A 12062-nucleotide genomic window follows, 5' to 3' on the forward strand; every position below is an offset into this window, starting at 1 on the left:
ATCTCTCGAATCAAAATAGACAAGGTATAGATTGCAAACATGAGAGGCACTACATATGTATATATGTATACCAGTATGATGCACATACTGTTATATATATACATATGTATAATAGTAGTGTATAAACAATGCATAGTTGAAACCGATGATTATATATATATATTGTTTGAGATCTCATTTAAGACATGATCGAAACTTATTTTGATTCCTTTGATTTTAGATCACTATTGATCTATAATATATCGGGCTGCAGTTCATAATGATCGGGAATACATGATTAAGACTTGTGTTAAGTCTATATAAATTGGGTTTGTTAAACCATCACCGAATTGGTGTGATGGTGAATGTTCATGTCTCCATTCGGAGACATGCCCATTCACCTTCACATCCTTCTGTGTGATATGTATACCTTATCCACCCAGAATAACAAGGCATCGAAATCAATTAATGTATGCACATCAAAGGATTGATTTACATTTCAAATTCAAGAACATTTTATTATCCAATTATTTCTATACTAACATATACAAATTCTAGAGCAAATCTATTCTTTGACATTAGTGTTATATCTGCAATAAAAGTTGTGCATTAGTCAACATCGAATTTGAAATTTGGTAAAAAACTTTGCACCTGGCATAAGGATTCTTTGACCATTTCTTATCAAGAAATATGCGTCTAAGGTCTAGCAATGTTTCAAATATGTTTTGCAAGTCTAGAAAATTAGTAGCAAAGCATGTGACTATTGCTTGTACAAGATCTTTACCATTAGTGTGCTCTCATAAGACTCAAGACCCATATATGATTCTAGATGTACTTAACAATATTCTTTCCATTTTCAACCACCTTCCCCACCCAGTTCAGTTTCCCTAGTTCCTCAAGAAGCAAGTCAAGACAATGGGTAGCACAAGGGCTCCAAAACAATGTGGGATGTCTCTCCATCAGCAGTCTACCAACTGCCATATACCCAACTGCATTAGTAGCCACAATCTGAATGGTATTAGCCACTCCAACTTCTATTACCACCTCATCCAACATGTTACACAAATTGTCTGCATTTTTTACTTGATTAGGGGCATCAACTAATTTTAGAAATACCAACTGCCCCCCTTGAAGCAACTATAGAGTTGATGAGCATCCTATCCTTGCCATCAGTCGACCCATTAGATATAATAGTGCAACGTTTTTGTTCCCAAACTTTTCTTTGCTCTTCCAAAAGCTGATGAATATTTCTTACCTCATCATTTAATAACGGCGCACTCATGTCATAGGGAGTTGGGGGCTTGAACCCCTTACCAGACAAAGAAATGGAAGTTACCACTTGATCCCAATACAAACTATATAAAGCATTGAAGGGAATACCATTGCGGATCCAAAATCTTGTAATTGCCACCTTTGTCTTCTCATGCATCTCTTTGTTCCATGTAGTGCCTAGCAAGCCGGGTTGAGCAGGAGGAGTGTTACGTGGAACCCAAAAGTCTGCTAGAGACCCACTCGTACTTCTCGATTCTTGTATCCAAAGCGCAAATAGAAGAAGAACCCTCTCCACCTGTTTGTGATCTTGTAGAACTAAAAGTCCCCATTGGGGCTGCCATGGCCTCGAATGTCCTTTTTTTTGTGCCTTACATTGTGCATATTTTTGTAGGCTTGTCTAAGCCTCTCTTGTAACCTCTTCCAAACATACATCACATGGTGTAATATCATTGCATGAAATCTTCGTAAGATGGTGTTTCAATCTGTTTATCCTTGAAGTCATATGCTTATGGAAATGGATACATTTGATGTGTCCATTGATTAGCCTTGGGATCCCATGTTTCCATAAAGGGTCCTTACCTCTACCAACACTAGTCATCTTGTAGACTTAGAGAACCTAACAAAACCTAGACGATGTAGAGTTAGAAAGCATACATTATCTATTAAAAATTCAAATAACAAGTCTATTTTTTAAAAGATTTATAATTTAGTATTATAAAATATAAATATATTATAATTTATTTATAATTTATAAATAATGTTAATTTGTTAAACACTGTTGGTTAATAGTTATAAGTGAGAAAAAATAATAATAGTCAATTTTAAATAATAAATACTAAATAATTATACAGTGACCTACAATTTACTATGAAATTTTATTGTATTTTAAACCTTAAATTTTTTTATCAAAAAAATAAAATAAAATTATAAATCATTAAATATATTTTAATTTTTAGTATTTAGAAAATAAATTTTTAAATTTTAAACATACCTTGGAAGTGTTGACTTGCAGCCAGTGATGAATGAAGTGTTGCAGTCTGTCAAAGCTCGATATGAATGTTGAGCTTGGGAGGGTGATGCTGTTGTGAGAAAGACCCACTGGAAATGCCTTGTGGAGGTCGTATCTGAAGTTTCTTGAATCCCCACAATGTTCTGAGTCTTGAATCTTGATCACACTCAAATCTTGACCAACCAACTTGGCATGACGGGAGTACTATGAAGTATGAACCATTTGTTTGCACACATGTTGAGAATCACCACCAAATGGAGACCTAAAATCGCCATTGGAGAACAAAAAATTCGCAACTAAAAACAAAAAACTTAAGTCAAATATATTTGGCTTGTTAAATCTAAAGTGGAGATGACTTCTCAACTTTTTTCCACCGTGTTTTACGTTTTTCATGTGATATAAATAGGAAAAATGACAGCATTATTTGACTTTATTTCGCCAGCGATATATTGTGCGTTTAAATTGGTAGCCTAAGCATTTTGTGATATTTTGCGGTTTTGACGAAATATCGTAGGTTTTTTAAACTACGGTTACACACACATACACCGCTGACTCCAAACTTAGTGAATTGACCACAAAATTTGGGGTGATTATTCATTGACAAAAGCTTTGTAACCGTGTTTATATTCGACAATATGCTAATCTTTAGATACTAGAATAATCAAGATTTGTGTTGACGAAGTGATGGGATGGATATCTATCTTATAAGTTTTTGCTCATATTGAAATTGATATCTATATTTTGCAACCTCTATTTTCCTTCAAGTCAATTGCTCGATGATACTCACATATATGCTTTTCCCATGAGTTTCTTGAGATGTTGTGTCCTTTTGATCTCTTGGTTGCGAGTCTTAATGTGTGACTGACATATTTTTAATATAATTTGATCAAGGTTTAATATCTATATTATATTAACATCGTTGCCTTATATTTCGAATATCAGTACTTATTTATGTATTCATTAAATTTTTTATTTTATTAGTATTCATTAAATTTTTTATTTTATTATTGTATTGCTATGTTTAATTTATTAATGGTTAATATTATTATATTAATATATTATGTTTAACAATATATTAGTTTGTATTATAATATTTTATATTTATTCATTATAATTGGTATCATAACAAATTTGTAGCAGCAGTTTTTCTCTTTGTCATCCTTTAATGATACCATGGTTGTCTATTGATTCCATCAATAGCCGGCTCTAAAAACACAAACCCATCAACATTGCCAAAAAAAGTTCTGCTTCTAGCTCACGCATTCGGGAAATGCACACAAACCACCACTCTACAACGCCTTGGGATAATACACCTTCAACGCTTTGGATGAGCCATCGGAAAAGACAAAACATGCCTTGCATTGCCCTCCTGTTAATCCAAATTTCTTCTATGAGTTTCCCCCATTCCACTGCAATCTGTATTTTGTAAGCCTCATGGTCAATTCACTTAGGCCCCCAAAGGAATGGGTAATGACCCACTGCGTTTCCTACCTTTTCATTCTCAAAACACTCGCTATAATTGAAACCATAGCCCAGGATAGCCCATTCCAACAGCAAGTCTAACCCCACAATTAAATCCTCCGGGAACAGAGACACCATCACCCACTTAACCACCTGTGCAAGTTTTCATTCAACTCTAGCCCCCAGGCCATTATCATAGCAGCGATATCTACATTGATCTTCTAGTGGTGTTTGGCTTCCTTGAACAAGCTCCCCAACGTTCGCCGGACTGCCCTTATTACACTTGGGGATGGGCATTTCAACAGCAATTTCAGGCAATGGTCAGTCACCAACCCATAAAGTGCCTTCTGCTGCTTGTGTGTTCGGAAGATGAAGGTAGATTCTATATCTACCAATTTCTTCTTTCAGCTCCTCTTCACCAAAATGGCTTCCTGCAGCTACAAAAACCACCTCACCAAATACTTTGCTTCCCCTGCATCCAAGTACTTTGCTCGGAGGATTTTCACTGACAATTGGTTAGGGCACTGATAAAAATTCCAAATGAGCCTAGCTCCTAGAGCCTCATTCATCACATTCCAATCTCTTAGTCAAGCCCCTCCTTGATTCTCAAATTTGCAAATTTTCTCCCATGCTAATAAGGGAAGCTTATCCTCATTGCTTGATACATTCCAAAAAAACTTTATCATTGTCTGCCCTATCATCTTAATTACTTTTTTGGGAATATTCAGGCACATCATAGAAAATATAGGGACAACAGAAACAGCAGATTTCAGCTTGCGACCTGCAGAAGACAACCATCTACACTTCCAGCCTTCCATCTTTGTTAAGGAACATCAATTGTCCATTAGAAACCACTAGAAAGTTATGGAGAGTCCTTGTTTGCTCATATACCCTTCCATTTGATAAGGTATCAACCCTTCTCCACTGTACTTTTGTTTGATCATTAGCCATTAATAGTGTATTGATAATTATTAATTGATTTACCCGTGCTTCAGTTTTATGTTATCATTCCAACCTTGTGTGTTTTTCTTTATTCCATGTGGTACCTTAAAGTGAAGGGTTCTCTTCTAGAGCATTGCATCAAACAAGTAAATTCAGTGCCAACCAAGGAAGCTGTGTAGATGTAGAACTTGGAGGAGCCTTATTTAGAGGATACTTTTTTTTCTTGGGAACAAGTAACTTGTAATATTTTTATCATGAAAAAGTAACTTGTTTTGAGGTGATTTTTTGGCAGGACAATTCTCAGGTTTAATAATAAATGTATGAAGTGAAAAAAAAGAAGTCTTAGTTTCTGTTCAGATTTATCTCACATTTTGATGATCTAACACAGGTTTGCCCATCCAGTGTACCCATACAAAGCTGGGTGTACTTAGTAGGTCCTTGTTGGTATTGATAGGAATCCCTGATTGCATATGTACCAAACATTGACCTGTGTTTCTAAGAGAACCATCAACAAAACCTTAATGGAAATGGAAAATGAGGAACATTTTATTTCTAGAATCATTTATATAATTAAATCTAGGTGATATACTAGAATTTTATACCAGATTTGGGTGGTTATTTAGATTCTTTTCATCCCATGATGTTTTTGGTGCCTTGATCATATTAACTAACTTTTTGTCCTTTATGGACATTATATAAAACCTTTCACAAAACCATCATAATCAGAACTGTCTTTTTGAAATAAAAATTTCTATTATCCTTAGTGAAATAACTGCTTATGGTTGTCGTAGATATACATCTCTTTATTATCCCTTGTGCAAATCTTTTTCCTGCTTGGAAAAGTAGAGTTCTTATTGTGATAGAGACCTGTGTTATGCATTGATGTGTCCCCACCCCTTAAACACCTGCTACAGTCCACTCCCACAAAACCCCAACTGAGGAAATGCAAAAATGTCCTCAACATGTCTTAGACATCCCTTGACTGTGTCAGGGACAGCTAGGCAGGCGAGCTATTTTTAATAATGTATTAAAAAAACTGTTGAGAACATTAAAAAAGACACCCGGAATGGCTGGATACTGAAGCAGATGCGTGCAGAAGCTCAGAGGTGGATGGGTGCCTTGTGGGTGCCACCAGGATGCCACTCACAGACACTTGGATGCGGGCAGATGCCTGTTTAAGGCATCCGGATGCATCTGGGTGCCTGTGAGTAGCATCCAGGTGGCACCACAAGGCACCTGGGAGCTTCTGTCAGCATCTATGCAGAAAAGTAACTTTTGAAACTGGCATTAGATTGTGGTCTGCATTAGAAGAAATATGTGTTCTATTATGTCATTTATTTTGTCCTAGCCTTATGAAAATAAATGAGAGGTGACAAATGCTGAATCATTTGCTTTAGTTGTTTCTGATGAGCTTCTTTTCAGGGATCTCCAACTACATGCTGAGCTTTATATTTTAATAATATTTCACTGCATACTGATTTTCCTTGAGGTATTTTTGATTTTGTAGTTTGTAGTCTACAATTTGAGTGAATATTTGTGCTTAGGAAGTTTTAATTTGAAGTTTGAACTATTTAATTGACATATGAAATATCTTGAATCTTGAATCTTGATCAATGGTGAAGTATCATATAATACTATCAAATGATGTATGTATATTTCTTAGTTTCTAAGTTGTATCTATAAGTTTCTTAAATTCTTTGCCTATATATATATACACACACACGTTTCCAAATGCATCTGTACCCAATTTCTTTTTTTCCCGTATCTCGTATCCACATCCGATGCGGTAACTTAGTGAATTTCAATACTCCAACTTCTCTGTGCATAAACTTAACTGCATGATGCTCTAGGATATTTTATAATTTTTAGTAGTAGATTTTGTTTTTCAGCTTTCTGAAATTCTGCTCTGTGCCATGATATATGCCATTTTCTATGAGTTTTATCTCATCGTTGAATTGCATCTGAACAGGATGTTTTTGCGACAGAAAGACGGAAGGCAAAAATGCTGAATTTTTCCATAGCATATGGAAAAACAGCAGTAGGACTCTCGAAGGACTGGAAGGTAGATTTTGAAAACTTCACATCTGAACTTCTGTGTTGCCTTTTGGTTTCAGGGAGATAAATGCTACATGCACATGCTGTAAAAATCAATTATGGTTTCTCTGTGTTTGTCTATTTAAGTTAATTTTAACTAACATTTGGACATCGTAACTAATCCTAAGATTCCAAAAAGCATAGTTTGTTACATCAAGGAGGTGCTTTATTTTAAGATGCTCCTTCTAAATTGGCCATATGTTCACTGATAATAATTGTAGAACACAATGACTGTTGGAAATACCAGTGGGAAAGTAAGTTCTGAGGGTGGGGGGGGTGGTGAATCAACACTTAAAAACTTTTAACCTAAAAACAATTCACCATACATCCATCTCATAACTTTGCATGTAAACTGAAATAAATTACCATACATCACATCCATAGCATAAAGTAAATTGACACATAACATATAAGATTTTGGTTACTCAAAAACCCTCATGGAGAAGGTAAAACTGGGGTAGGGATGACACCCACAAATCTTCACTACTGCAGTTGTGAAGTGTGGCCTATTATGGTTACAAAGTTTTGATCATAAACTATGATCTACCCTGTGCAGTTTGCCCTGTTAAAGGCTTACAAGACTGTTAGGTCTCACCTTGACTAAAGGATTTCAATCTCACAATTAAGCATTCTGTTAAGAGATTTACAACAGCCTGTTAGGACTACTCTGTTAAGAGATTTACAACAGCCTATTAGGACTACTCTATTAAGAGATTTACTTTGTATTACCTGTTAGAATGATTCAACACCTGATCCTTTGGTTAGCACCTTGCTGCTTAATGTCAGATCTCCTCTTTACTGTTTAAACCTTGATCTGCCTGGTTAGATATCTCTCCTCTATCCTTTCATTGCTTCACTTTGTTCTCCTTAAACTGATTCTGCAATGTGTAACTTTGTCATAGCCATCATAGCATCCACGAATGCTCTCTATACTCTTAGCATTTGTCTCCTCGCATACCCATGAACTCTTTAGGGTTTTACCTCCTTAAATAGGCATTAGTGGAGATGGGCTAGGTCATAATCAATGACTTTGGTTGATCCTTATTGCTGCCTAATGCTTCCCTTAATTTGATTGGTTGCATGCATTGCATAGGGATGCGTATATGATTGAATCCTTATCCCTTAATATCAAAATTTCATGTTTATGTCAGCCAAAAATGGTTTACATAGAAGTTTGTGCCATAACAAACATCTATGCCAAAAATTGTTCACTCCACATCAAAGGTTCTAATGCCTGGCCTTAACTGTGCTCAGAATGTTGTAATTTGGCTTCTATATAGCTCGGCACTTATTGTTACTTGACACCTGAATCACTTGGCATGTATAGACTGCTCGGCACATACTAGTGCTCGGCATTGACTAATTACTCGGCATGTAATGTTTGGAGGCTTATGCTTGGCATATGCTATGCACTCGGCTCACGCTGTTTTCTGCTATATAATGACTAAGTATTTTGTCACTGTCTTGTCAAAACCACAAATGAGATTAACAATGACAATCCTAGGGTAGGGGGGGGGGGGGGGTGAGAATTAGGATTGTACTATAAACTTTAAGCCAATCTAATCTTCAACATTCTTTTGATGACTAGTCTAATTTTCTTGACATAAAACAGCAACAAAAGTAAATAAAGGTAATGCACAAGATGTAATGCGGAAGCCCAATGCGGAAAAAACCACCAACTCAAGACTGCTAGGATCTACTGCCCTAATCCAGTCTTACAAATCCTTCTACCAATTTCACATTTATGGGCTCCAATCCAAAGGAGTCTCCAAACTCCTAATTTAACAACTTCACTGAGTACAAAGTTTAAGGCCCCAACCTTATTTAACTTTAAAATGTACCAACTGTATACATTCTATAAATTAGTTATGAATAATGATGAACCTGAGTTTCTGCATATATAATTTTACCAAGATGTGTAGACAATTTCTAATTATCAACCTTTTTTGATTTCAACCAGCCTCTGTATATCAGACTCAATTTGTTACCACCATTGTTTGGATAATAAATGTGCTCAGCAAAACTGAATACTGAATGTACATACCATCTGAGAGTAATTTGAAACCTGTATGATATATCTCTTGGTTGCAGCAGTATCAAACTTGTAAATAAAATAATACTGGAAGACTAGTACAGTTATTGACAATCTTCAAACCGTTAGTAACTGTTAATGTCAAAGATAGAATGAAATTATAATCTCAGTACCAAAAAAGAATTTATTTCTCTGAAGATATTTTATCTTCTACTGCATAACCAATCAATACCCTTTACAGATTTTTAATCATAGTTATCTGAATAATACCTGTATACTGAAGTGCGCTCTCTCCTTTTGACTCAGTATTTTCCAAACACATCTTTATTCAGTATATCTCACCAGACTATATGCACTGTGATGTCTTAAATACCACATATCGATTTGGTCTCTACATATAGCTTTCAATTCATTAAATCTTCACTTCGCTGCTCTAGGCATGTGAGAGCCACTTATTTGATATTATGAACCAGCATTTTCTCCTTTTCAAGTGTCACAGGATATCCATTTTCCATACCTCCTATCACCAAAATGAAGAGTTTATAAAGACACTTTGTCAAGGAAGTTGTACTTAGTTTTGAATCAATCTTGAACTGCTTGCCTTATGTGGCTTCCTTGCCAAAATCGCCGTTGTTCATTATTACTTAGTATTATTATATGCAGTCCGACACTTGTTAACAAATCTAATCAATAATATAACCAATATCTGTTTAGTTACAAACACCAGACACATCTGATAGTTATTCATTCTTCATAACTGTGTCAGATACCTACCTTATCCTGTGACCATGATTGTTTACCACTGGATACGATACGTCACAACCATAATTTGAGTTTAATAATAATACGGGTAATGCACATTACTACTGATGGTTGCTAATCTTATTGCCAAATAGAACAATGTTAGATATTCTGCAAACTATAGGTTCCTGTACTTTTGACATCAATGACATATTGACTTAATTTTCAAACTGATGTCAACAGGGTGTTACTCCTTGACACGATGAGGGAAACCTTCTGAGTTATTTGGAGAGCTCTAGTCTACAAAGGATGGGAATAAAGATACCAGAAGTAGCTACTTTAGCTATAGTCATTTTAAGGTTTAACTATTGTAGTGTCAATTTTTAACGACGGTGTTGTTTATATTATCAAGTTATAACTGAGCTATATATTACTGGATATTTGAATAGACATTAGCTTTAACCAAGAATATCATTTTGAAGTCCTTGAAAACTATTATTTGCATTGCAATTGCATGTCAATGTCACTTTTAATAAAAAATGTAGCTAAGTCTGGCACTATATTTTTTCAGGTTACATTACAGGAGGCTAAAGACACAGTGAAACTCTGGTACAAAGAAAGGAAAGAAGTTTTGCAGTGGCAGGAAGAGCGTAAGCATGAAGCACAGACAAAACAGTGTGTTTATACATTACTTGGTCGTGCTCGTCACTTGCCATGTTTAAAATCAGCAAGTTACGGTCAAAAGGGTCACATTGAGAGGGCTGCCATCAATACTCCTGTTCAGGTTTGTCCATTCTGTTTTTTACATTGGTGGTTTTTTAATTCTGTGTAATTTCATTTCTAGGCTTTTATAAGTTCATACTGCCTAACTTCTAAAATTTAAATCTGTAGGGCAGTGCAGCAGATGTGGCTATGTGTGCCATGTTAGAAATCACTAGGAATGTCAGACTAAAGGAGCTTGGTTGGACATTACTGTTGCAGGTTGTTAATTGTTACCCAATGTTATTTTGAAGCTTGATTACTTGGCTAGGGCTCTAAATCTTGCAAGAGACCCCATGATGTTTAAACTGATGAATCTTATTACTATCAGGTGCATGATGAAGTAATCTTGGAAGGACCAATAGAAACTGCTGAGGAAGCAAAGTCTTTGGTTGTTGATTGCATGTCTTACCCATTCTATGGAAAAAATATTCTCCAGGTGGACTTAGCAGTCGATGCCAAATATGCTCCAAATTGGTATGCAGCAAAGTAACCTTGGCCAGTGTCAATCAGCTAAAGTTTTTTTGGTGGCTGGATTTGAGTCATTGATCCTGTATTGAGCAAGACTGGAACTCTCCATTTTACTTGCAAATTATGCTAAGGACTGAGAACAGAGACCTCAACAGATGCACCAACATGGAGAGCATAGGTGTTGTGAATGGTTACTTTGCCGATGTACATATTCATATGCCATGTAATTAGAAGAATTTTGACTGGGATTATAAGAATAGTCAATATCAAGAACCGGCTTTGATTCTTAGTAATATTGAGGCATCCAGTTGTGACCTGCAATTTCAGAAGAAGAGACGTGCAGAACTTTGTTTTTGCAGGTTTCATTTTGATTAGCAGAGAGCAGTCTTGTATTAATATATTGGAAATAAAAATTCACCAATGTCACATTGGTATCCAATGAGACTGATTCAGGAAAAAGGGAAGAAACAGATTAACAAAGTCTCGATGTGAAAATTTAAAATACTGACTAATCCAAAGCTGGCTTAGATTGCAGGGTTTACGCATTGTACTGTAGCTACTGGGCAAGAGTTGCTTTGCTTCCATTTTTTATTGCTTGGTTGCCATCAACTGGGTGCTGCACAACGGAGTTAAGGGAAGTATTTCTTTGTGTTTTGTGGACCAATTTTTTTTCAACATTTGAGGATGACAACGCTGTTGTATTTTATTATCATCAGTAAACGGCCAAGGCCAACATTTATACTAATTATGAAAATAGAGAGTTACATAGGCAGGTTACATTCGGTGCAGACACTAGTGGGAAAGAATGGAGTAAGGAAACCTCTGGTCTTGTCTATGACTTATTCAGTCTGGAGAGAATCTTCCTCATTTATAAGGACAGATTCAATTACGTGCAGTGAAGGTTTAACCGCTATTAACTAGCACTGCTTTCTAACAACTGTATGGGGAATATCCATTTACATAACGAGAATAATACATTGAGAGGAGAAAACCATCTTTGAAATTCTTGACGATGTCAAATATATATTTCTAAGCTACCTGATTACGCGGACTGCTTGAGTTGGAATCTCCCTTATAAGCTGAAAGAATAATTGAGAAGCTACCCTTGCTAACAAGTTAGAACCTTAAAAACCCACTAGATAAAATATATAATTTTCCTGTTCAATCTGGGAAGGTTATCAAATCCAGATAGGAGTAATCAACTTTTCCTTCAAAACATTCTATTAGAAAATTCGTTAATATTTTCTGTTTTAAAGAGCTCAATCAAATCTCTATTTTAGCTCATAAAGAAAACAATAATTC

General features: G+C 35.6%; 1 protein-coding gene across 6 annotated transcripts in view; it reads left to right on the forward strand.

Moving 5' to 3' along the window:
• The window catches only part of LOC149528867 (DNA polymerase I B, chloroplastic/mitochondrial-like), a 122391-nt gene extending 111092 nt beyond the window's left edge, over positions 1–11299 (forward strand). For 2 of the 6 annotated variants that reach the window (XR_016358313.1, XR_016358309.1), the window contains exons 10-14: positions 6633–6725; positions 9774–9889; positions 10102–10314; positions 10422–10511; positions 10621–11299. Coding sequence is in view for 2 of the 6 variants with exons in the window: in XM_089807916.1 (XP_089664042.1) it covers positions 6633–6725; positions 10102–10314; positions 10422–10511; positions 10621–10782 (558 nt within the window). In the remaining 4 variants the exon portion in view is untranslated. The remainder of the gene's footprint in view (positions 1–6632; positions 6726–9773; positions 9890–10101; positions 10315–10421; positions 10512–10620) is intronic. The other 4 variants (XR_016358312.1, XM_089807916.1, XR_016358311.1 and 1 more) reach the window with 3 other exon arrangements.
• Positions 11300–12062: the final 763 nt, after the last annotated feature.

This window comes from Cupressus sempervirens, chromosome 11 (assembly GCF_028749045.1).
Source record: "Cupressus sempervirens isolate cs-2001-9-10 chromosome 11, ASM2874904v1, whole genome shotgun sequence".
NCBI classification, from domain to species: Eukaryota; Viridiplantae; Streptophyta; class Pinopsida; order Cupressales; family Cupressaceae; genus Cupressus; species Cupressus sempervirens.